A 27,470-nucleotide genomic window follows, 5' to 3' on the forward strand; every position below is an offset into this window, starting at 1 on the left:
GCGTGGGTTTTCTCCGGGTGCTCCGGTTCCCCCCACATCTCCTAAAACATGTCGGTCAGGTCAGTTGGTCACTGCAAATTGTCCCCTCTGTCTGCTCGCCCTTAAGGACCAGCGCCCTGATTCTGTAGTTTTCGTTTTCCACACTGCGCTGAAAAGAATTTGTCCCTTTCCAATTTCAGTATCGGTCGGGAAACACTGTCTTCTGGTTTTCTTTGCAGATCGAGGGTCAGCCTCATCTTCTCTTGTATTTTGCTCTAAGGCCAATTCCATATCTTCATTGGCGCAAGGAATTGCGAGCCTTAGCACTGCCCAGTCGTTATAGGTGAGGCTGCATGTATTTGATATCGGTGAAAGCTCCTCATCCTTGTCCAGCTGGTACAGGTAAAGCTCTCCGATCTCATAACGGAAAACATAACCCCATGACCCCCATAGACCATGAGGTTTTAAAGACCAGTCTGCCTTGAGAGATCCAAATACCGGGCTCTGCACACGACACAGATAAAATGTCGATTTCTTCGGGGCATCCGCTCCAAACCTGGAGTTGTCATAGATGGATATTGGGGTCTCGCATAGAAGAGACGTTCCGCCTGTCGGTATTTCTCTTTTATCAGCAGTGTTTGAGGCAGATGCATCAGGCGATGAAGGTGAGCTTGCAGGTTTATCCAGCACAGGGCACATATCCGGTTTCACTGCTATCGGGATCTCATATACAATATCAGGTTCTTCTTCTTCTTGTTCAGCAAGCAAGTATTTGTTTGTTAACGGTGTTGACTTCATCATTTTAGCGAATGTCTTAGGGCTAGGTAACTTCGAATCCGTATCAATTGATGCAGAGGAGGTAGGTCCATTTTTCTCAGCAGCAGGATGAACTCGTTTAGTTCCATTCATTGTAAAGTTCTTGAACAACTCTTACAAGTAGAGTGCTTGATTTTTCCAACATTACTTATAGCAGAAACAGTAAAGGCCGAACCCCTTGTCTGTTTCTATTGGCTGATTCAAATCCATAGAGGTCAGAAGGCGTGGGAATAACGGATCTGTGTGGGGGATGGGTGGGAAAGGTGGGGGAGGGGCATCCTGTGACCGGAAATCAAAATCTATTAGTCATCAATCACTCATCCATCAAACTCCGATTAAAATTTGACAGAAGGTGGCCTATATCGTCTCTCTCACATGTGTTCATTTCATTTTTCTGACAAAAATAGAAAGACTCTGTAAGGATGCAAATATATATATTTTTAATTCTATTGAATTAAAAAAGACAAGTTTATGTAGAAGAATACCTAATAACAAATTAATAACCCAAAAATCTTGGTCAGATTGATGACAGAAAATATTTCTGACACATTACCAGTTGGAAAATGCAGCACAAATTTTAAAATGATTGTGTTTGTATCTAAAACAAATATAATTCAGCATCTTTAATGTCCTGGGGTTAGGTACAATTGTTACTGATTTTTAGGATATACTTTGACATATGTGACATTATGTTGTGCTATATATGTCCAATATTTTGTTGATCTTGTCTGGACATCGTCCTTCTCATTTTAACTCACTTTAAATCTTGAGCTAGAAATGCACCATCATTTTTTTAAGTATTGTAAAGGTTTTCTGTGATTTTTTGTATCACAGAACATTTCGTGAGCAGAAATTCTTTTAAAAGATAGAACAACTTCTACAAAACAGCTTTTAACAACGTTAAAGTCTTCTTGTTTGACAAAACAACCTTTTCTGTCAAAATATTGCAGAATGTAAAGCAGAATCAACCTCAAAGACAGTTTCTGAGATCACATGTGCATACTGACCTATACGTTTGTGCACAAGTGTCAAAAAAAACTGCCTCTGAGGGTTTTTTCTGGATGTGGACTTACAGCCTGCTCCTGACAGATCTGAGTGAGACGCTCCAGCTGCTCCTCCCTCACAGCCTTCGTCTTCTCACACTGCTGGATCTCCAGTTCCATCTCAACTTTGACTTGCAGGACATACGCTAAAAATGTAGAAGGACGACAGGGAAAAAATAAATATGAAAAGGATTTTAACAGTTTAACATGTGGGGACTGGTTTTTGATGCATAGTATTTAGACACATCAGTTACTTTTCTATAAAAGTCCTGTATCTTATCAGGACTATTTAAAGGTCGGAGGTCAGTGTGGCTGGACAATTAGCCCTTCACTCCCAAGACATCCATCATCACATAGACCACCATCCGGGTTTAATAGTAACATTATAACCTCACTGAATGAATAAACCAAGGTGCTAAAAAAGAAAAGAGCTCACTTGTCCTGACATAAAGTTTATTTAAAGCTTAAATAAATTTTAAGTACACTCTTATAAGACATAGCCAAAATAAAGTATTTTCTGACAAGAGTCACAAAAATCCATATGGACAGAAGTGCTACATGGTTTTGGAAACATCACTAGTTTGCCAACAGTTTCATGTTGGATGCAAATAAATCAGGCTCAACTTTTGTTTCAACTGATTTGTATTTCTGCAATGGTTTGATGTGCAAAAAGAAAGCTGGAAAATAAAACAAAAGACATGGATTTTGTCATTCAAATGTGTGTGGGCTCATTTTAAGCCATATCAGCCAACAACACCTGGACAGAAGTTTTATGTTTGCATCTGATTCTAGTCAAAATTTAATTATAACCACAAGTTTCAATTTATTTTATTGAGATTTTATGCAAGACTAAAACAAAGTAGCAAAAAACTATGAAAAACGAAGAAAATAATCAATGGTTTAATTTTTTTTTACAAATAAAACACTTTGAAGTGTAGCAGGCATATGTAGAAAGCTCTCTTTAGTCTAACACCATTGAGAAAAATCAGATGTAACCAAATACCTTCTGAAATCATCCCGTTGCTGAACAGAGTTAATCTGTGTGTGAAGTTGTTGTTGACAAAATGTGAAAAAGATCAAGGAGTAGCGATAGTTATAGAATGCAAAAGTATACACTCATACCATATACCATATACCATATATCTGTTTATTTATGGGGTGATTCTGAATGGTAATCTGCTTAAACAAACGCGATGAGAATAAATTTAGATACCTGGTGGCATCCCAGTTGCCAGACAAACTATTTCACACCTTCCTGTTTTCACAGTTGTAACTTTGCCGCATGACATCAGACATGGTGACATTATATATTCTGACTTGAAATGTTAAACCTAGCAACTTACAATTGAACTCAGGTCTTTTAATCTGTTGGTTCCTGCGTTTCAAGTATGCTGGCATGAAAATGAACCATTGCTTTTCTTTTACAAAGTAAAGCAAAGCAAAGCTCACAGCCAACACCACATGCTTCTTTATGCCTATTTATAGTCATGTTGGCACGCTCACATAACAAAAGGAGGAGACGTCACAAGGGGTCAGTTCAGTCAGACTTCAAACAGGCACAGAATCTCAAGCAGAAGCTTGCTGTCTGGCCACAAAATGTGACACATATTTCTGTAGACGCTTGCGTCAGAGTCAGCCGCGTGTTTATACTGCGTTTCTGTTTGTGTGAGCGTCTGCATGTGTGCAAATCTCAGCAGTGATGGCAGCTTTTGTGCAGCAGACACTTGCAAGTGTAATTTACACCACAAAGGATTCTCGTAAAAGTCAAAGAGGCCAACACATTGTCCTGCTCCGCTCTGTTAACTCGCCTCATTGGATGTTTGACTGAATGCACAAGCCAATGAAAAATACGGCAAAATCACAGACTCCCGTCTGAAAACGTAAAACAAGACTTATTCACACTTGGTAGCTAGCATAGAGCTTGTTTATAAAAAAAGACCCGGTACATATTAAATATAATAATATTATCTTTGTCAACATTATTTTAATGATGTGATTGCCAGTATGTAACTATTTCTATTTTTTGTTTGAAGAAATTGTGTTTCTGTTTCTACTCATTAAGCAAACCTTTAGCAGTTTTTTTATTTTTATTAACAATATTCATTTTAAAACACTCCAGTGTTTCCAGAGAGTGACAGACCTGACCTGATTACATTTTCTATCTTGCCATTGTAAATAGCGTTGTGTGTCACTGGGAAAGTATTAACTTGCTGAAGACAGTAAAAAAAAATCCTGACAAACAACCTCACACCATAACCGATGTTAGTTTATGAAGAGTAGTGAAGATCAAAGGTCATTTTACTTTTATGTTCAGATGTGTGAATAGAAGAGAGAGTGTAGGCTGCAACCATCAATCATAAGATATGTAACCTCACCAAAGGAAGGAGATTCTGGATATAAGCTGCTGAATTGAGATGCTAGAAATGCCCTAGAGACCGAGGAACTCATCCAAAGGACTCATTTGGATGAGCTGAAAAGTTAGCTACAAAGTCAACTGAGTTTTTCACTTTTCAGTAAAAACACTACTTTGTTCTGGGTGTTCTTAGACACGCATCCTCTTCTATTTTAAGCGGGTGATATTTCCCATCTGACACAGCTAATAAATCCCAGTTTTTCAGCTGCATAGAAGTGAGTAACAGCTCGTTCCTCTGCATTTCCATTATCATCAGACTGCTGCCGCCTAATATGTCAAGTTATGCAGACAGACCACCTGCTGTAGTAGCTTGAGCGTTTTTGTGGATTACTGATGTGTTTTACCACTGAGTAAACAAAAAAATATATCACTCAGCTTGAAGTGAGCAGCAGGAAAATAGGTTTATTCCAGCTGCAGCTGTATGTTAAAACAGAATATGCTGCTGGCTCTGTTTCCCATTCGTAAATCCGCTTAAATTATGCAATAAAATAGTGACACCTAGATAATGACTTTATCTTCATTAAAACTTTAATACCGAGATTAAAGTCATTCAAATATTGACAGGAAGGTTATTTACGTTAAGAATATGAGAGAAACACTCAAAGAATGACAAAAACCAGATTAAGTAAGAACTACAAATGTGACATGGCCATGTTAGCTGTTAGCCATCCTTGATAAACATGAACATGAACAAGCTGCAGTCAGCTGTGTTTTGTGCCCAGCCGCTCCTGTATGCAGTCAGAGACCCGCTGTAAGGGTGACCTCTGAACATGGATCGAACCGAGATGCATTAACATAGCTGAGACAACAATTACATTCAATACACTTTCTTTGAATCTACTTAACCATACCCTTCAAATCAATCCGAGTCAGAGCAGAGAGGCACCAATTTACTCTGAATGATGATCAATAGTTGTACGGCCCTGAACTGCAAATAATTTGTACATTGATGGGAAGAACAAGGCTATTAGAAAAACCAGCTAATTTTCTGTTGTGATCATTGTGACTTCAGAAATTACTTAGTTTCTTTACAAGACAAATCATTTTTAGATATGTTTTTATTTCTCTCTCACCGTCGATGATCCTCTTGACCCTCCAAATGCGCAGGGTGATGATGAGGCTGATGGCGTCCCAGGGGCTGCTGGGCCCATTGGCCACTGTGGAGGCCACCATTGGGGCCAGAGAAAGCACAATGACAGCACCGTCAAACACCTGGGGATGTAAACACAAGCATATTTACAATTATGAAAAAAATAAAACAAAAGTTACTTAGGCGTTAAGGTGTATGAATAATTAAATGTCCAATGGTATGCCAATATATGGTGTGTGTTTGTGTAAGGTAGCAGAGTGTCAGAAAAGAACTTAATGCACAGATTGGTGGAGTTAAAAAGTGTGCTAAGTTTGCAGGAGCTGTACAAGTACATAAGCTTTATGTAACAATAGCTAGCAATGGCATAGATTCAGTAAAGCAGAAACTTGACAGAGAATATACATGACTCTTTTAATAAGGATCAAAAGTAAACTTGTATGTAATTTACGTCATCTTTCATCTCAATTTCTCTCTGTTTACAGAATTAAACTGTGAATTGCGGTAATGACAAGGTTCACAACTCAGAGTAAGACAGTATGACTGTGATGTGATCTTCTTCACAACAAACATTTCGAGTGATAATTTTAACAATCCACACTCATCAGCACTCTTTAAATAAATACAAAAGATTAATTTCTAGGAAGCCTTTTTAGAAATGAAATGGAAGGATGTGTGTGTGTATATCATGCAATTTGTCATTACGTATGTTGATGTTGATTAAATTTAATCTTGACCAGAGATTCACCTCCAACAGAAAAGTGACCCTAAACATAGAACCAGAACCACAACAGAATGATTTAGATGACGATCCATTCAAAGTCCAGATATAAATCCCACTGAGAATATGTGCATTGCGATTGTGCTTGGGTTATTTTGGAAGGTACAATGAGTGTCACAGAGTATCTGATCTATGTAGTTAGAGGACAAGCAGAGGAATTTACAGAGAATTGGAGACCTCTGGTAAACTCTATCCAACATCAAGGAGCACAGTCCTTGTTTGTGTTTGTGTAGCTTTGGGGGTTTTTTGTTAGTTTTTGATGAAATTAAAAAAAGACTGGGTTGGTAAAATAAAAGCAAGATGCTTTGTAAAATGGAAACACACCATTGTAATATACTGCAAAGTTTTTGCTGGTGAACCAGTACTGACCTCCACTTTGTTTTCGATGTAATCCCAGATCCCAAGCACTACAATTCTGAAGACAGTCTGATGGAGACAAAAAGACAAAGAGAAACTTTAAAATAGATAAGCCACAGGCAATGCTGGCATGTCTCAAAAGTCCTTTTCATCTTCTCAGTCTTTTTGAGTTGGCATCACACCAAGCAACTTTTGTGAGATTTTGCCTGCATTAATTTCTAAATGTATGTTATTACCAAATGATATGAAATAATAACTAAAAATTAAGCTAAATAATATGTAAAGAAACTGGACTCGGTCAAAGAGGCTAAATAAAATTGGAAAGCACAGAGGCCTTAACTCAGATGATGACACTTACTTATACTTCCTTAAGCTAGAGACAAAACTAAAGATGTATCCAAATATACAAACCAATGCTATTTGTCTGACTGATAATTTCCATCACAGTTTTTGTCTCCTTCTTTATTTTTCATTAGACAGTAAAAATTTAATTAAAACCCATACAAGCTGGCTGACTTTGCAAAAATGACAGCAGTTTTCATGAACGAATAAAAATGAGACCAAAATATTAGAAGGTGATTAAATTAAATAAGATTTAGTTTTATTAATTTAAAATGACTTGAACTGTTGGACAAAATAGACAATAATAAAATTCTGCCAGTGTAGAATATTCAGCATCAGGACAATCTGGAAATTACGAAAAATTAAAACTTGATATTTTTTGTATTTTGTACACAATAAAACATCCTGTTCAGAAATGTTGTTTTAGGTTCCACTGGGTTAAATTTCAGCATCCTGGGTCTCTTCTTTCTTCAGATAATAACTTGCTTGCATTGTTGATGACAGGCCCTTAAGCACGCTTAATGTTAAGCAAGTTTAACTTTCTGAACACAGATTACTGCATAAGGTCAGTTTCTGCTGCAATCAAAAGAAAAATAAGGTGATTAAGACGTGTCTTACCTCTGAAAAGAAAAGCGACAGGATGATAAGGCTGATCCAGTGGATGATGGTGGCGAATTGAAACGCATTGGAAACTGAAGGATGAGGAATCAGGAGAAAATATTTTAGCTGTAAAGAAGCCATGACATTGCAATCAATTTTGAAACACAACTCATGCATCCCTGAAGAAGTTTAAAATAAACGAAAAAATGCCTATCTATTATCTGAGAACTCATCTACTAACTTGCAGGACTGATCACACCTCACTATCCACCACATCCTTCTCTTTGCCTTGCTGGAGTTGCAGTGGAATTAGATGAAATTACAATAGATTTAGAGAGACTGAAATCCAACAGTCTGTGCTTTAAGACTCTGGTCAGGCCTGGATACTGGCCAGTAATCAATAGAGATATGCTGGCAGCCACTGACAAGAGACTTTGTTCATTATCACCTCTCTGCATGAGTCTACATCACAATAATTCACCATGCAGCTCTGCTGTGACAGACAGACCATAAACTCAAAATTGGTGACATACCCCTGAAACCAGTTACTTAAACTCAGATACATAACAACGTTTTATATTCACTGTTTGATATAGAATTAGTCAACACTTTTAGTGCTATATGTAATTCAGAATTACCAATTTTTTATTTATTTATTTTTTATTTCTGTCTTTAAAGTTAGACGTTTACATACAATACAATTCCTTCAAAGAGTTCAGAAAAGCCCAGACGAGGATGGTTCCAAGGTTTAATTAATTAATTAATCTCTTCCAATGAGAATATGCAAGTATGAACTCCCATGAAGTTAGTGTCCCAGAAATGAGTCTATTTGGTGCCAAATGTGTGATCAATCCCAAAACCAAAACAAAATACAAAATAAAAGGCTGGCTTGAGCTGGTAAGGCAAAGATATGCAGTAAAGACTGTGGATGGATGGAAAATAAAATAAAATAAAAATTAAACTAAATGAAATTAAAAGTGCCAAGAGCAAAGACATAAACCACATTCAGTTTTACTTTGAGGCTTCTGATTTTTTATTTTAGTTGTGTATACTCTTGTAATTACTGGACATTAATTTTCCATCATTACTTTTAGGTATTTTTGTAATTGTTTTCTGTTCAAAAGAGCAAGGTATTTTCCAGACATTCCTGGATAAGTGATACCTGCTGAAAGATTGTACAACTGCAGCAAAATGTTAATTATGAAAATAAAGGCATCTGTTTTCTCTTTGTTTTAAATAGTGCTTTCCAAAAGATGGATGTGCAGGAAACCAGAGGTAGAGTAAATAATGACAAATCATGATTAAAGTAGCACATTTTCCCATAGCAAGAAAGAAATTTATAGAGCAAAACAGAACAAATCAAATTCTTACATTGTAAGAGTTTGGTGTCTATGAGCAACTCCAAAGACAGAAAAAGCACCACCAGAATAACACAGGCCACCAGCACACAGTTGAAGCCAGCACTGAACAGGCAGACCTGCCACAGAGCCACTCGACGCCCACAGCAAGGCTTCAGCCAGTTGGACCTACGAGAAATGGGAAGATGGGTGGTGGGTAAGTTAAAACTTTAAAAAATCACCAGCATTTCACATTTTGTTTGAGCAATTTGAATACAGAACAGAGATTGTAAATCAGTCAGACCCATATTAAACATAAAATATTGCACATTATCTTAAAAATAGCAAGAATTACATATTTACTCTTATAAGCATCCACCCATACCACCAACTTGATGTTTTAGGTGCTTTGCTTGAAGTTCCAAACATGACCAAAAGAGGGCGTCAGTTTCCAATCATGAAAGGTGATGTTCGTTCAAATTCAGGCGAGGTTTGGGGTTGACAGTCAGAGCGAACGGTGGTCAGAGACACCATTGACAGAGAGAGGGACAGTGAGGCTCTGTGAACCACTATTTTCACTATCAGTTCTGTAACCAGAATACTGATGGGCTTCTTTTTATGTGGCAATGAAGGAAGTCCCTGTAGGGGATAACACTGAGAAGGAAGAGTTTTCTGCTTCACACAAATAGTGCCTCAAAACAGAAGACTGGCTGTATTATACAGAAGAAGGAGGAACCGATGTGTGAATTGTTTTTTAAAGGGAACTTGCTTTCCGATTATTATTAGACACATTTTTAAAAACTGAAAACAGACAAAGTTATTTTGTGATCACTGGGTGCTGATAGATATGGTAATTATGCAAACATTAAATTATTAAAGTGTCTGAATCCTGTTCTGAAATAGTAAATTGTTTCCACTGACTCGTGCATATCAGCTACAAGGGCCGACAGCCGGAGCTGAGAAAAACAATGCCTCTTTTCCAGCTTTCCAGCTGGAATGGAAAGTTGGCTCTGCCCACTACCTTTCCCATCTCCTCATGGTCTGGCATGGATGAGGCAGACTTTGGCAGAGCGTTTCCCTCCTCTGATCATGTCTTCATTCCTTGGCATGGTGCTAATATGAGCTGCAATGGTGGCAAAATGGCTGCGGCCTCAGAAACGATTTTACACCACACATCATGGAGGAATGTGAACATTTCATTCAGTATAACAGTATAACTATTAAAGCGCTTCATTTTAATCTGGAAAGCAATGTTTAAAGACGTCTCAGATCCTTCGAGTAATAATTTAAGTTCCAACACTTAAGTTTTGCTGCAGGGTATAAAATTACTGGAATTAAATAAATTAATCCATTTAAAAAGATTTTTTTTACAATAAAATATAAAGTAATAGTCAAAAGCAAGAGATAGTTGAAGGCTGGATATTTTTTCTAAAGTAGCATAAAGACAATGTTTGGTTTGCAACCACTTAACACAATTGTAGGTGTCATTGTAAAGTGCTCAACCTTGACTTTAGCACATCCAACATTTATTGTAGCTGTTTTGTAAAATCTCTTTTTATTTTACAATAAAGAAACTATTAAAAATACAAGTTTGAAAAAGCAGGCATTTTCATAAGTTATGGTTCAGCCAAATTTCACCGTCTGATTGAAAGCCCATCATGGTCTTTGCCTTTTATCAAGTTAATGCTTCATTCCACCGCTGGAAGGCAGAAAAAGGCTACAACTATAAAACTCTGGAGGAAGAGGAAGTGATAAAAATGAAATACGGTCCTCACAGAACTTTATAAAGGTTACAGTCTCCTACAGCTTTGATAGATCCATTGATCACTTTAAGGTACAGCAAGTAACAACAAACAACCTAAAGCAGGGCTGTGGTATAGATCTATTTTCTGGGTTATTTTACAGAGCCTGTTTATAAATCAAGAACAGAACCTTCACCACTGTGCACTGAGGCCATGGGTGACGATTTTTATTTCTATTTTTTCACTATCCTTGATTTAATCTTGAGGTTTTTTGCTTTTATTTATGGGATAGACGTTAAAATTATTATTACTATTTGAAGATCTCTAACCGAAGTCACTCCTGCCTGGGCTGCTAGTTAGCATTTTGATCCTAAAAAATGCTAACTAGCAGCCCAGGCAGGGGCGACAGACTGGCGACCTGTCCAGGGTGTACCCCGCCTCTCGCCCGAAACGTTAGCTGGAGACAGGCACCAGCAACCCTCCCAACTCCTCTAGGGACAAGGGTGTACAGAAAATGGATGGATGGATGAAATTTGTTTTTCCGGCTTTATACAGAACCGTTTTGGCAGAATTTGCATGAAACCAAACAAAAACTCGTTTTCAAGAATGAGGAGCTATTTGTTATGACTGTAGGTACATGATATATGTAAATATTAGTGCAAATGTTGCCATTGTCTTGTACTCAAAGGTTGTTTTGTTTTATCTTCAATGGGCAATTACCTGAGGAGTTTTAAACAGTTGGTGACAGCAACTGTTAGAAGAGGTAAAAGAGATGAACAAAACATTGTTTTTGCAATAAACAATTGAGAAATTTAACACCAGTGAAGTAGACAAATTTATACTCCAACATGCAGTCAATTAAAATGAAGTAAATTTGGATTTTCGTTGATTAGTTTGGAATAACATTTAGGTTTAGTTAAGTTAGACTAGCTGGTTCTGTTTTGTGTTTATCATCCTCTCTGATCCTTCTGTAGCTTGTGAAATATCATCATCAGTTAACACTTATGACAGCGGCATGACTTTGGTGTTGCACAGCTTTTCTACCAGCTGTTTTCACCATCTGACAACCTTAAAATAGAAAAATATCCTCCATTTGGCTGTTGTATGCTTTTTTCCTCAAAACTTAAGATATGCTGTGATGTTGAGTATATGAGTTCAGATAATAAGCTGTACAAGAACAATGATTTCTTTGATTTTGATCTCTTTTAAAAAAAGACAGCAAAGCATTCCACCATTTTACCTTTACACTTTTTTCTATACCATATTACAAAAATATATGCTTGACCTAGAAAACTTTAGGAGTGTGTTCCTGGGAATATTTGACTATTCTTCCAGAAGTGTATTTGTAAGGTCAGACACTGATGTTGGACTTAAAGCCTAAATCCGAGTCTCCATTCCATTTAATCTTGAATCTAATCTTGGGTTGAAGGCAGGACTCTATGTAGGCCAATCAAGTTCTTCCACAGCTTAACTTGTTCACCCATGTCTTTATAGACCTTCACTTCTGCACTGGCACTGAGGTTTATCTGAACAAGAGGGTACATCACCAAACAGTTCCTACAATGTTTCAGCAAATCGCCCATCTTTACCAAACATTACACTTGAAATATTGCATTTGGGCTCCTCTTGTTCTGCTGGCAACTGCCAAACCCATACTCCAATGTTCAGATTAACTCGTCCATTAGAGTAATTAACAGAAATGTGTGATTCATCAGTCCAGACAACACAACTACATTGCTTTGATGTCCAGTGGTGGAGTGCTTTACACCACTGCATTTGATGCTATTTATTGCTCTTGGTGATGTAAGGCTTGGATTGCCCATAAAAAGCCATTTCACATATCTGTCTACAAGCTGTTACTAAGCTAACCTAAAGGCCACATGAAGTTTGTAGCTATTAATTTAGCAAAAAGTCGCCAACCTGCATACACTGCTCTTTAAAATTCACTAACCATACTATGGGATTTACATGATTTACCACTTTCTGGTCGAATTGCAGTTGTCACCAATTACTTCCACGTCATTAAAACTCCAATAACAGTTCAATGTGGAACATTGGGTAGCAAGGAAATTATGACTGGACTCACTGCACAGTTGGCATCCTATCATTTTACCTTGCTGGAATTCATTTAGCAGTTCTGGAAGCGACCTATTCTTTAACAAATGTTTGTAGAATCAGTCTGAAAGAAAAGGTGCTGAATTTCACACGTATGTGGCTAAGAAACTGACTGGAGCACATGGATATCATCGTTTGGAATCATGAGCAAAAATTGTTGGCAATTTACTGTATAAGGACTAATAAAACACTGACATGATTTCTATCCTCATTTTCAGAACATCTCGCTGTTTTGTTCCTCTGACTCTGAAAATTTGTAATGTATGAATCTTACCAGGTACAGAAAACCCCCCCAAAAAAACAAACTGATGTGTGACCAACTGACTAAAACCAAATTAGGTGACTTAAAGTCGACCTTGACTGAATACAAGACAAATGTTCCATCAGATTACATTGCTTCAGATTAAACTGAATCAATGTAGCATATTTATCATACACAGATGAATCTATTTTATAATCCATGTCTGTGTACCACACTGATACTGATATATTTCCAGACATTCACAGCAAGCATTGATCAGAATACGCTTACAACAGAAACAACAAATCTGATGTTTTCTGAATTTGAATTGAGTAAATTTAATATGAATTTTAAAGGGTAACTAAATAAAAATAATTTGCAGGGAAAAAACATACTCTCAATAAAAGAAAATTGTAATATACAACTGAATAGTAAAGATTTTGTCTAAGGCTGTCTCTCTACCAGATGGGCCTGCAGCAGTCCATGTGGCAGAGGACTTGAGAAGATAACAGGAAGGCAGGTCAGACTCCGAGAGAGGTTCTGCACTCTAATTAAATCAGAACAAATTGGCTCAGCCAGGTGAGAGCCCTTTGAGAGAGCATTACTCTGAAAAGGAGGATTTTAACATTCTACTTTTTTACTTTTGAATAAAATAAGGCATGCAGTATGTTAAGATAAATCAGCTGCATGTTTTGCAACAGTTTTTTTTACTGGCTATTTACCTAATTTCTGCATATTTCCATGTACAAGTTTGACTAAATACATGTAGATACAAAACACACCCATTAAGTCATGTTGATGGGAGCAAATTAAACCTACATTTTGCAACGCATTGCCATTATCCTCTCAGTTAGGATTCTAAACACAATTTAAAACTTTGGTTGTTTAGAATAAATATCTACCCACATATCAGGCCTACCTTAAGAGAAACAAGGATGAATCCCACCTTCTGCGACACCCGGACCTATTTTTGTGAAGCTAGTGGGACAACAGATTGTTTATTTAGTTGTTTTTTTACATTAAAGATGCCACCAGGTTGTCATGATTTGATTTTTAATTTAATTTAATTTAATTTCTATATTAGCTTTATTTTGTTGCGCAATCAGAGTAACACAAACAGTTTTTTTCCCGTGAGAATGCAATGTTTCTTACTCTAGATGTACATAAATATGGGTGGACTTTACTCCATTCATTCCTATAATTTAAATATGGACAGTCTTTGAGGTGAGATGCTATTTGGTTGGTAAAGCTATTTTAGAAGTAGATCTCTTCCCGTGTCTCTGTTCAGAATTAACGATGAACAAATTTAGTTTTGCATCCATTCAGTACCTGTAAAATAGCTGTGAATTTGCCTGACAGTGCATTGAAATACAACACAATTATATATTATACAATTATAATTATATTAATTAATTACAGAAAAAGTCACAGTGTGAGTAATGTTCAAAACATTGCGCCACAGAGCCAATTTCTTCACAAAATTATGCGTTGTTATTTCCAAAATACAAGTTTGGACCTTTGGCACCAAAGCTGGTAGGTGGTACACGATAGGAGGACTTGTTTTTTCCTGTTCCTTACAACAAATTTAGATAAACCATCTGGTGTTGGTACCTAACCATGGACTCCTTGCACATTTGGACCAGTCATACCAACAACATATGCTTCTGTCTCAGCGTCTGGCAGCCACACACCCATCACTGGGATGGGATGTGACATCACTCCATTGCTCAGGTGTTAACTTGTAATTTCAATCAATGGCACAAGGTGGTTTAATCACCCAATATGGCAACTTGAAAAGAAAATTAATCAAAATTACATAGTGAATATTTTGTTAATCCAAAACCCCTGTTTTCAGACAGTAAGACCGTCTTGCTGATCATATCACTTATTTCACATTTTGAATATGATCACAGGTTTGGTTTAGACTTACAGTTGATTTACAGAGTTTTCCTTTCGACCTGACAATACTTTAGATATTTTTGCAAAGAAGAATGAGCAAAATGTCTTGTCCGTTTATCTGCAAAATTCGTAAAGACAAAGCCTAAAAGATTTGATTCTGAAACAGCATCAAATGTTGGTTCTGTAAAGTACTGACTAATCAGGACTGCATAGAGTGGTAAAGCTGAGATGCTTTGAAAGTGTGAAGAGGAAGACACTGGATATATTGGACAATAAATATTAATAATGAATCTCCCAACAGAAAGTGGAAAAAAATCAGAGAAAGACCACATTATTTATACCTCCCAGCCTCTACTGTCTGCTCGACCACAAAGCATGTGTTGCAAAAGTTTCATCATCTGTACACACTGCTGGGGTTCACTTGTAAACTAAGTAAAAAGTCATTTAAATAGCTGGTTCCACAAACAAAAGGCCCCAGATTGCTTCACATAATGGATCCCAATAAAGTATGCAACAACAAAAAATACAGAAGAATAAACCAAAACAAACATTCATGAAAGCTCAAGTTCAGACAAAAGCTTATTGGATGCAAAATTTCTTCAGCTGCTTGTTAAAACCTCCACAGTCCAACTGGCACAAAAATAAAGATGGTGCATATCAAAGTCTGGAGGCTACTGTTTGGAAAGATCGGTGTCCTGAAACAGCCATTAAAAGTGGCAGACATTAAAAGATTCTGATTAGATTACCTCCAACAATGAGATGAGTTGATGCTACATCAATCAAGAACATGAGAGTAAGTATCACTATAAAGCTGTGAAGGTTAAGACCAAGATTTCTTTAGCAGAGGTGCGAATTCTGTACTGTACAACAATTGAAGTATCAGTTTCAGACACAAATGCAGGTTTGTGTTACTGTGGTTCCTGATACAAAAATATTTAAGTAGGGGAAAATGTAAAAACAAGTAAGACAAGGATTGTTGTTTTTTGTCTTCTGTTAATCCTCTGGAACTGGACTGGAACTGGACGTTAGCATGGCTCAAGCAGCTCACATTCACAGATGCGGACAGGTATGTTGAGGTCTTAAGGGTTAATGGATGTAGTAATGGAGAACATGCAGAGCGCTGTTGAGCATAAAGGGCAAGAATCTTGTAGGGGGACGACTAATGGGAGCAGGTCAGAGAGATATATCTGTGAAAACCAAAACCAAAAAACTCTTTACCAGATAAGCGATGGAAAATAAGAGAGAGAGAGAAAAAAAACAGAGCAAAAAACAGAAGCAGCTTGACGACTAAGGGGTGTGTGGGAGGACATGAAAGTGCTGAACACAAGCCCACGCCACCTTGGTCCTTCCAGGGTTTTTTCTAGACAGGAAGATGGATGGGCCCAACTCTAATAATAACTACACTCCACTTACCATGGCGCCAAAACCGCTAACACTGCAGCTGCCCCCTGATGCTACCTAAAACAACCACCTCCCACAATGTCGCCCACTTTGCTCCTGATGGGAACATTCTGTTTGGCAACACAGCGGTCGTGTGCTGGAAATCTCCAAACCATCAACTCTTTCACCCACTAAATTAAATAAATCTGAATGACACAGGTTGCTTTCTCTGATCTAGTGTTGTGGTACTGACAAGTCCGTACACTGAATACAAGTCAGTGTGAGTCTGGGTAGAAGAAAATGCAGAGGGGTGGAAATTAAACAGTACTTGCTTAAAGAAGACAGGGCAGAATATGAGAATATAAGTAGAAGCATGGATTCAGAGACGTTCTGGGAAAAAAACCCAAAACAAAACACACAGAGAGGTGGTGAAAAAGAAGCATTTTTTTTAAATATGCAGAGGCATCAGTAAAGGAGTACCATTGTTCCTAATGAGGTGTGACAGCCCAGTATAAACTGGAATATGAAGTGAACCATGATTACAGAGGATTAGATAACAACCACTACGCAGCGCAGTTAGAAAGCTTTTCAGGCCTGGCCTTGTTTTCTGCCTCTCTTTCTCTGTGGTGTAAATCCTCTGAGTGCTGCATTTCTGCTCACGCATAAAAATATACATGTGTGGAGGAGAGACAAGGGGAGCACGAGAAACACAGGTTGTATATAAGTGACTCCTCTGCCACTACAAGGAGCGAAGGGAGCAAATACTCTGGAGATAGCCGTAAGGTCAGCTCCGCCTTCACAATGTTACAGGCTATGATATGCAAACATGCCTGACAGAAGGTGCTTCATCACACAGCAGCAGCTTGAAGTCTTTTCTCTTGATTAATCCTCGCTGCTTGCTTCCTTCTTATAAACCACGATGCCAATTATTCAAAAACTGCTGCAGTTCCTTTTTATGTTACTATTTAGGGACTAAACACTAAAACTGAATGGTTTCACAACTTTAAAATAATTGACAGGCTGACAGTTTCTAAAATAAACTAAAGAGAGAAAACTCATCAGTTAAATATGCATTTTTTTATTGGCATATACCTTTTCTGCAGAGTGGCTAAATGAGAAAACTTGCTGACAGCAACTTATTCCCAAACTACCACTGAAAATAACTCCCACCCCTCACCCAATCAGCAATCACTGAGTTGATGAAACACCTGTACTGCGTTTGTGACACTCACTTTCAGAGCTATCATCATGCCTGACCATTCACCGTGCTAGCCTTTGTTGTGATGCTTCTACCTCTGACTCATCGAGCCAATGAGCCAGTTAATGCTGACTGGAAGAAGTGGGTGAGTTTGTGTATGTTCAGAGGTGGGGGCAGATGGATGCCAGCAGTGGGGCAATCCACTTTCCCAGGTGGAGTCAGCAGAGCAGCCAAAACATTCCTCATCCGTATAAATGTTCATTTTCATAGCTGTGAATTGAAAACCAACTGCTTCTGTCGTTCTTCCTTTCAGTTTTCCTTCATCGCTCTGCTAGTCAATAGAAGAAAAGGGTTCATTTCCTCTGCTCCATTTCCCCAAAGGTGAGTTTAGCAATCCTTCACCCTGAGATACACACTCCAGCTTCATCCTATTTGCATTCTGAAAGTGAGAACAGATATTGGTGCGGCGGCTCTCACACATTGCTCTGCCATTTAACTCAGGTGACACGAAAGCACTCAGACAAAGAGGATACATGAACAGTTTCTTTTTTCTGTGCCTGATAGCATAGATGTGGATCTGGAGTATCAAACAACTTAAAAACTCTGACATGATTACATCCAATTAAGAAAAGAGTTTTGCTTAGCTGAGTAAAGCATGTCCATTCTACAGTAAACTTGTAATTTTAAAAATGTACAAATTGTTCACAGGAAATCAGAATTTTATTGAATATTTAACTTACTCCAGTAAATAAATACAAAAAGATACCCAAAATGATGTATTTCAAGCAATTTCGTAGGTATCAAGGTATCAACAGTGCAGTGGAAGAGTATTTGTTTCCTGGCATAATAATTATGTTATTGCTTTTTAGGAGCATTTGTGTGTTTCAGATAATCAAATAAAAATACTAGGCATAGTTTTCTAATGGTGTTTTCTTTCAGAAAGGGAAAAAAACATGAAAAAGAAATTACCTTTTTGTTCAATAAAGGATTAACTGTGACTAACCCATGTTAATTTTAGTTTTAATTTTTGAAAAAGTTGGGTTTAATTTCAGTAACTACATTCACTTACAGCAAAATCAAGAAATCGACTATGAATCTGTCTGAAAACATGAAGAAGGCTAAAAGATTTCAAAAATTCATGCTCTAACATAAAGACATTCAACAATATTTATGAAACGGCTTTACTGACATCTTTCTGTCTGCAAAGGGTTACAAGTCATTTTTAAGGGTTTGGGACTTCAGCAAAACACTTTGTGAGCCATTATCTACAAACACAGAAAAAATGGAACAGTGCAGGAATTACCAACATACCTGAAGTACTTCAAGTGCGTAGCCTCAAATAACACACAAGCTCACAAAAAACCCCCAGAACAACACAACTCTCAGTTCAGATCTCACGATTGAACAATAAGAAAGAGAAATATTACAAAGCGAAGAAATGCGAACACAGAGGCACATCTCACAAAATACATCAAGTGTCTTTTTATCTATTTTAATAAAATCATCACTTAAAAACTGCATTGAGTCTGAATGACATTAAAATCTGGCTGATTATCTTAAACAAATGCATGTATATTTCTGAGTCTTTGTGTATTAAAGAAAATCCACTCAAATTCACATTTGGTTTTTGTTTTTAAAAAGAACTGAAGTTGCAGTTTGCATGATTATATCACCCTGAAAAAAAGTACATAAATAAATCCCCAAAAATGTCCTGGCATTAATGCCCATGATGAGGGATGAGTGCATGTAAATTTCTTCCTGGCATTGAAAATGGAATTTCATTAACGCTTAAAGAAAGTATGATTACTTTTATAACTCCTACTTGCATTTTATTTTTTTATGGGCAGATATGTTACGCCAATGACTTTGATATGAAAGCATCCGCATTACATTGCACACACTTTGATTAAATTGAGTTCAACGGTAAAATAACTTTAGCCCCTGTCTGTTAAAAGCACTTATCTGCCTGCAGACCAAAAAAAACAGACTCACTCTTTAGCTTATTTTTTACAAACCGGTGGCCTTGCTTTAGCATCATTGTACCACAAAAATCACATCTTTAACAAACACTGACACATCTGTGTCAGCACGAAGAGCAATGGAAATTCATGTTACTACTGATCCCGATATGGAACAAGATTTAACTGGGTTGCACGAGGTGTGATACCAGCATACTGTGACAGTCTTCACTACCTGCTGTTGATGGTGCGTCTGTGAAATCCATCTGTTCCTGGCTATTACTGGCTAACTGAAGGGAACCAATGGAGTGAAGCCTGATTTGGTGTCAAACGGAGTTTTTGGATGTGTGTGCTGAATCCTGTGCTATAGCGTACAGAGTGTATGAGCTTCTCAGAGAGCTTACAGTAAGGTTTGACTCATATTTAATGGATTGTGCATGTGAAAAAAAAACTACCTAACGTTGCAAATTAAAAATAAAAGACTACTGTGTCGTGATCTGATATCAATTTGCAAAACTACCAAAGACTCAAAATATTATTTTCAGATTTAGGAATGATAAGCGATTCTGTCTCAGGTCATTGTTGAATTATTTACTATTTCTTAAAGACATAACTATTAGAAACTGTTCCTCTGCTGTAGATAGATTTATTTTAGTCCTGGCACTTCCTCATACACTTCATTGTGCAAGGAGAGCAGAGGTGGTTTAAAAAGTAAACCTGAAATGCAACTGTATCGCAGCAGCATAATCTGTAAAATTTTTACAAATTCAGAGAAAGATTATATGACCATTTATTTATGTACAATCTCTCTGGACTATCCAGAGTCATGACTTCCTCTCCTTTTCATGGACTGTTTCAGTATGATGCTGGTCGGGAACCTGTGACAGAAATGCAAGGTTGATTTTGTGTTTGTTGGAATATCCTGGATTATTATGAAGCCCATGGTAACCAAATTTAATTTAGTGTCAGAAGTTGCCGTACTTTTATTTAAAATGTCCTGCAAAAGTCACAAAGGTTTGCGGACAAAAGCTGAGTCTAAAGTATCATAGAGATTTAAAACATTTTCTATGATGGATTTGCATTTTCTGTGCAGAACTGATGGGGTGTTTTATACTCTGATTTCCTGGTTGATATGCAAATTAAAAGTGTTTTTCATGAACTGTTGAGCATACCAGTTGGGATGTGCAGTACACATGAGCATAGCTATGGCTGTTCAAGTGAAGTTAAAAGAAATTCTGCCAACATTTGCAAAACATATGGTCAGCTGAAATTGCCAGCATACATTCCTGGTTATATCTAGTCTACACACTGCTGACATGATCAATCAATAATGCTCATCCACTTCGTGACCCAGACCAGGCAACTTCTTTAAAATTTCTGCAAAGGCCAACACAAGCTGAGCGTTGCTGTCTCGTCAGGTTTCTTCAGAGCCCTGCTGACGAGGAAGAGATCAGTAACATTTGCTTTGCATCAGTCAGGTTTTGCACTGGGACATTAAAAGATAGCCTCTTCTTCAACAGGGGTGTGTGTGTGTGAGTAGGACAGGTTGGGGATGACTGGCATGCCACTTCTGTCATTTGCCTAAAAGTCTGATGTTTGAGTCAATGTAACTGCCTTAAGGAATGATCGTATCATTAAATTAATACACTATATTTGTTTACAGACTTATGAATGTTTCCTGCCTTTAATGTTGGATAGTTCTTTGGAAAAAGCTGTTAAGTTCTTCTCATACAGTAAGAACAAAAAGAACACACCAAATGTTTAATAGTCCCACTGGTCTGAAAAATAGTAAACCAGAGTTCACATTGAAAAACAAATGAACTAAAGGAGAAACTGAAGATTGAGAAATTAACTCTTGTAAAGCTCTGAAACAATGGCTTTCAGTGCTTGTGGGTCTTATTTAAGTTAAAAAATCATTGAGCATAGTTTACAGCTGCTATAAGAGCCTGGCAAAAGTATTCTTACCTCTGAACATATTCACAATTTTTTAGCTTAAAATTTTAACTTTGATATATTTTATACAATTTTATGATAGACTAACGCAAATACTTCACAATTGTAAAGAGAACAAAACAAGGACCTTTTAATTTAGCTTCCCTGAGTAAATACTTGTTGCAGTCACAGCATCACGTCTTTTGGTTTACACCTCCATGTTTGCTTTTCACATAGACCTTTTAGAAGGTTTTTTCCCATTCTTCATTGAAAACTAGTTCAAATTCAGTCAAAGTAGCTGAAGAGCATCGTACAAGTCTTGCCACAAATTCTCAATACATTTGAGGGTTGGACTTTGACTCTGCCATTCTAAGAAATTAATATACTTTGATCTAAGCTGCTTTACTTTACTTTTACAGGATGGTTGAGGTTGTTGCTCTGCTAACAAATTAAATCTAAACCTAAGACTCAGGTGTTTTGAAGCCTCTAACAAGTGTTTCTACAGGATTTTACCATTTTTGCTCTTTCATGTAAGGCTGATTTCCTAAAATTGTTGAAAAACATATAGTAAATTACTTTAGCAATTTACTATATGTTAATACCACGCCTATGTAACCTGTCTATGGCCAAATACGTCTAAAGTCCTGAATGCCTCCCGCATGTTGCCAGTGACTTACCCTTCCCTGTTTTCATCTTCGTCTGCATTGGAGAGCAGCTGAGAGCCGGCCAGTGAGAGGTCCAGAGCTGCGAGGGGCAGATCTCTGTAGCCAAAGCTCACCAGCTGGACCGGAGGAGCCAGGCGCTGGTTCTCATCCTCCACCGGCTGGGAGATGATCTCCAAGTCTGACAGACCTTCCTGTTCCACTTCTCTAGTTATATGCCAAACCCAGCAACAGATGGGCGGAACATGTACACACAGGCAGACATAAGAGAGAAAAAGATTTAGAAAATGAAGATTTATTTTAGAAACATGTACAAATATATCAAATCGGTAACGTCAGTTTGGACCCAACAGATGGGGAAATTCAAATTAAAACGTGGCTGATTTTGAAAATAAAATTGCAAACTTAGGACCTTATTGTTTGGATTTTATTTAATGGTTTAGCATGTTATTAAAAAACTGTTTAAAACAGCTACAATGGAAGAGTAAAGGGACAGGAACTGTCAAGATCATTTTAGCTCTGCACATTTACAAACTTTTCTGTTTTTTATTAATGAAAGAAATATAAGTTAATTGGAAATAAAAACAGACTGAGAAAGCTGTTGAACAATTATACCAGGAAAATGTTAGAATCTTTTTCATTATTATTTTAACTATTGGGGTTATCACTGTTATGATTTTTGTGTATGTGTGTTTGTTCGTCCTGGATTTTGCAAAATATAAAGTAATGCATGAGCTATTTTACTGTACTGTATGTCAGGTTTTGTTAAAAAAAATAGTTTAATAACTAATGTTGAGGGGGCAAAACAATAAAAATGTAAGTAAATGTTAAAAAAAAAATAGACAATTTAGAAAGCAATGCTAAAATTTTATTATTCAAAATATGCTATGTTATTCATATTTGCCATAATACAAAAGGCAATTAAAATAAAACTATATATTGGAATATTAAATATTTTAATTACATAAGAGCTTTGAACAATTTATCAGCAGAATGCAAACGTCTTCATGAGCAAATGTACACCCTTGTAAACCTGTTCTTCAAGCAAGATATGTAGACACATCACCACTGTTTAGTTGTAGCGAAGCAGCATGTACCCCAGCGTGCCCACAAGCCCTAGTTGAGTAAAAGCTGGGCCATCTCAGTAGAGCGTGGAGGTGGAAATAAATGCTGAGTGCAGCTGCAGACTGACTGTGTGTGCCCTGTGGTGGGTATTTTTAGACCAGAGCAGATGCTGGTGTATCATGCCTGCTGTGACGTCATTGCCTCTCCCTTTGTCAGCTGAGTGAATCCCCACTCTCATACAAATGTCAAAGGGAGTCTAGAAAAGGTGGGTCTGGAGGGGAAACCAGAGTAAGGGAGGGGGGAAGGACAGGAGGGCTTACACAACACAAATGAGGGTAGAAACCAAGAAGAGATACCAGGAAAGGACATAAGGATGGAGTCAAGAGAGGAAAGACTGAAATGGACTAATGGAAAGAGCTTAAAGTATGACAGAAAACTTCAATGGTGAACGGAGTTGGAGATGGTAAGAGATGGCTGCCACAACCTGGGCTGCAAAATAAAAATGCTCAACCTAAAATAAAAAAATAAAAACACAACTAGTAACAATTTGGTGCATGAAAGAAAGCTATGGTGTGTTTTTTGAAATGCTGCATAAAGCTACGCCTTTTCTGTAGAGTCACTTCAGCACAGAGCCACGTAACACACCCATAGCAACCACACATTTTTTTAGGACTTATTGGATTTTCTTTTCCTGATAGATCAACTGCAAGTAGTACAAGTAGTACACTGTTTTGGAAGGAAAATGACATGTGATTTTAAAAAAAAGTTTTAAATTAAATCATGAAAGTATTACTCTAAGCTATTCATGAACTTGGTGCTTACTGAAAGCAACTGGTTGGACCAGATAGAAGAGGGATGAAAACAAATATGTCTCACTTTCTATTAATATGTAAAAACTGATTAACGCAATGTATAAATTCACTTCAAACCTATATGTTATTTTGTGTTGCCTATTGCATAAAAATTCCAATAATTTGGTGAATATCCACATGTGATGTGAACATTTGTGAACAGCACATGTGAACAAATGTGATGTCCACATTTGTTCACATCACCAAATTATTTCTCAAAGTGAAAACAAAATATGAACAGAAAAAGCAATAAATGCACAAATGTACACATTTAAATTCTAGCTAGAAGTGATTTGGAAGATGGCGTTGTTATTTTAAGCTTAGATAAAAAAAATTGAAACCCTAAATAAGATAAATAAATGTACAACTTTCATCTAATTTTTTAACACCCTGGAGAAATGATTTATTCTTGTTGGCAAATAACTGTATTTATCAGTTTCAGCATTTAATGTAATTTTGAAAGTAATTTTGTTTTAGCAACAACATTTCATAGTTTTTATATTTTATGCACACTTTAAAACCTTTACTTGATTTGTAAGAGCAAGCAGCTGTTACAAAAATGTTGTGACATGATGTCCTGTGAAATTCCAGGTCTCTAATGTATATAAAAGTACAGCAATGACTTTTCTTTATCCTGTTTGAAACATAACATGTAGCATTAATATGATTTAAAAGAAATAAATGGGGTTAAACTATTTGAGAGTGGTTTATCACTGTCTGACGTGAAACAGAATTGCTTTTTTCACTTTCAAAAACTGTTATTGTATTTTAGTCTCAAGAGTTGCAGCTCTCATTTTAAGTCTGACAGGGATATTTCCCTTGGCAAGAAGGGCCCAACACTTTCTGAAGATTCATATCTTCTATATATTCAAAACATAAGACACCAGAGGTTGAGATGCTGTTGACTCATAGATAGAAACACAATATGCATTACATGTCTGAGGCTAATAAAACCAGTTTTAAAGCTCCAGGGTGTTTCTTTTTTTTTTTTTTTTTTTTAAAGTACATATGCACGCAATTGTAACAGTGAACTTTCAGGAAACTTGAGATCAGCCAGCAGGAAGATTATGTTTACCTTCACAAAGACAAGAGAGCATCTGATTTTCTGTGCAGCTTCGCCAATACCATTTAATTCTGAAAAAGGTGACACTCTGTAGTAGCCAACAAGCAAAGGGAATGCAATGTATTCCTTTGTTTTCCACTACAATTCATTTACTGTAAGTGACAACGAACAAACAGTATTATTTTCTGGAAATGTCGGCATCTCGCAAAAACAAGATTCTGTAGAGAAGAATTGATCCGCTAAGACTGTGGATATGCGATGTTCTGCCACAGTGTGTAGGCCAGAAAGATGTTGTTTTCTCCACACCTCTCCTACAAACAACATCTCATCCATACCACCTCGCATTCACAGCACAGCAGCAGGCTTTGGCTCGATTCCCAAGCAATCAGAAGCGCGCACATAACTGTTCATGACAGACACAAGCTGTCCTGCGCTCACCAACGCACAGCTTGCAGCGATGCGGCCGTACTTCTCTGCCTGGCTGACAGTCAAGATGTCAGGAGAAGGTGCTGACCTTGACATGGGTTTGTAAAATATTCAGAGATTTTTGGATCTTAAGTAATGAAATTAGCAGTGCATCTTAGCTATCGCTCATTCAGTTATTTAGATTAGAATGTGTTCATATTTTCTAACTTACATATTTGTTTCCTTACATTTATCTTCCATTATAGTGCAACAAAAAGACTTTTAAAAAAAGCTATAAAAAAGCAGCAGGTAAAGTTGCAACAAAAAGTTGCATCACTTTAACAACCTCTTGCAAAAGGCATTACAGGCCCTGAACAAACTTCCGTCTACATTGTTGGAAGTTAATGACCAACAGCAAGTGAGTCATAATTGAGAAGTGAAAAGAAAACAATAAATTATTTTCATATATGCTACAATTAAAATCTAAAAAGTGTGGCATGGACTTTGATTAACACTAAATATAATGCAGCACAACTAATTGTTTTCAGAAGTCAATATAGTCGAACTGTGTCAAATTTAAAAAGAAACAGAGTTATGTCAAACACATCATCGAAGAAGAAGTGGAGGTGGTTGAGGAGCAAAAACCGAATTTGAAAATATGGTGGTGGCAGCATCATGCTGTGAGGAAGGTTTTTCAACAGGGATTAGAAAGTTCGTTCAGATGAAGATTTCAGAAAATTCACCTTAGCATATGGCCAGTGTGACAATAGAATGGTTAAATCTAAATTATAAATACATGTTAAATCAAATTTTTGGCAAATTTTTAATATTGATATTCTTTTTACAATTAGACAGGGCTTTGGTTGAATAAAAATATCCATCAAGTCTAATTTTCTCATTTGTAAAAAAATAAAAAATAAAATAAGATGAAATATCTTTTTCTTCCTAAATGAGAGCTATTCTGCACTTTATCATGAATCAAATAAAATTTAAAGTCATTACATTACATACTGTTAACAGTTTAAGTCTCTAAATCATTTTTTAAATAATTTTAAAATGCATTGCTAATATTATTAACAAACCTGAGAAACAAAGACTCTTACTCTTGTCTATCTGCACTTGGTACCTTTTAAACAAATACTGACCTTTGTTGGTGTTTTTATGTAACAAAAATGGGCGATGGGAAAATTCTGAATGATTAATTCCAGAAGAGAACAAAAAAAGCTTCAACTGCAGAAGAGCAGCCACAGGACAGAGGTGATATTAAGGGGAGTATGTTGCCCTAAGGGCGGCAGATAAAATTAAATGGTGGACTGTCATGTTGTGGGTCAGGTAGGAAAGGTTATTATGCGCCAAAATATGCTTAGGGGACTTTACTGGCCATAAGAGAAGGTCATGGAAGTAACTGGGGGGCTGGAGCACCGAAGCATGTTCTCTCTCAAATGAACGCTAGCAACCCTACCTTCTTTCTACATAAATCACAAGAGACCAAGGGGACAAGAATAAGGACGAATTAAGCTTTGTTGCTTGCTTAAAAATATTAGCATACCAACACACTGAACAGACAAGCACAGAAACATTGAATTTTACGCTTTATTCACTGCACTGCAGAACTTCATTGAGTTTTAAAGCTAATGGCTAGCCAGGACAGAACCAAGACAAAAGTGAGTCATCTCAAAATGACTTCAGTCCCAGAAATGTTATCGCAGATAATGTGACCAATATTTTATGGTCCTTTAGAGCTCTGTCCTGTTTGTATTAAATACGCAATTGCATTTCTTGGAGTGTAGTGATGACCTTCCCAAATCCACAGAGATGAGCAAAAAATTTGCGGAGTAAAAAAAATTATATTTCACAGCACTCAGCGATATGTTTGGCGGCACACATTTCCAATGGGAAGGTCGTTGCTACGAACTGTAGACCAACATGACTTTCTCCGAAAATAACCATGAGATTCTATCTAAATAGTCAATTAATTTAAAACATATTTTATGTGTGGAAGATTCATAAAACACATTTTGCATGAGCTGCTGTGAAATGTTTGAAACTAGAGTTAATGGTCAGACTCCCATTATCAATGCAAAATCTAGGTAAAAAATGAATACAGCGCTGGATGGAAAAACATCTTGTTACACTGCAGAAGCTTATCAATAATGAAGCAAATATGTACTATAGTCACAGCTAAGGATGGTCAAATAGAACTT

At 37.0% G+C, this 27,470-nt stretch overlaps 1 protein-coding gene across 2 annotated transcripts in view; it reads right to left on the reverse strand.

The window, feature by feature from the left end:
• Window positions 1-27,470, reverse strand: part of LOC102216896 (transmembrane protein 266-like) — a 46,917-nt gene that overhangs the window by 12,006 nt on the left and 7,441 nt on the right. For both annotated transcript variants that reach the window (XM_023333040.1, XM_005796157.2), the window contains exons 5-10: window positions 21,898-22,089; window positions 8,790-8,944; window positions 7,437-7,510; window positions 6,489-6,545; window positions 5,325-5,463; window positions 1,869-1,984 (exon numbers count right to left, since the gene is read on the reverse strand). In XM_023333040.1, the coding sequence (XP_023188808.1) occupies window positions 1,869-1,984; window positions 5,325-5,463; window positions 6,489-6,545; window positions 7,437-7,510; window positions 8,790-8,944; window positions 21,898-22,089 (733 nt within the window). The remainder of the gene's footprint in view (window positions 1-1,868; window positions 1,985-5,324; window positions 5,464-6,488; window positions 6,546-7,436; window positions 7,511-8,789; window positions 8,945-21,897; window positions 22,090-27,470) is intronic.

Source organism: Xiphophorus maculatus, chromosome 4, assembly GCF_002775205.1.
Source record: "Xiphophorus maculatus strain JP 163 A chromosome 4, X_maculatus-5.0-male, whole genome shotgun sequence".
NCBI lineage: Eukaryota > Metazoa > Chordata > Actinopteri > Cyprinodontiformes > Poeciliidae > Xiphophorus > Xiphophorus maculatus.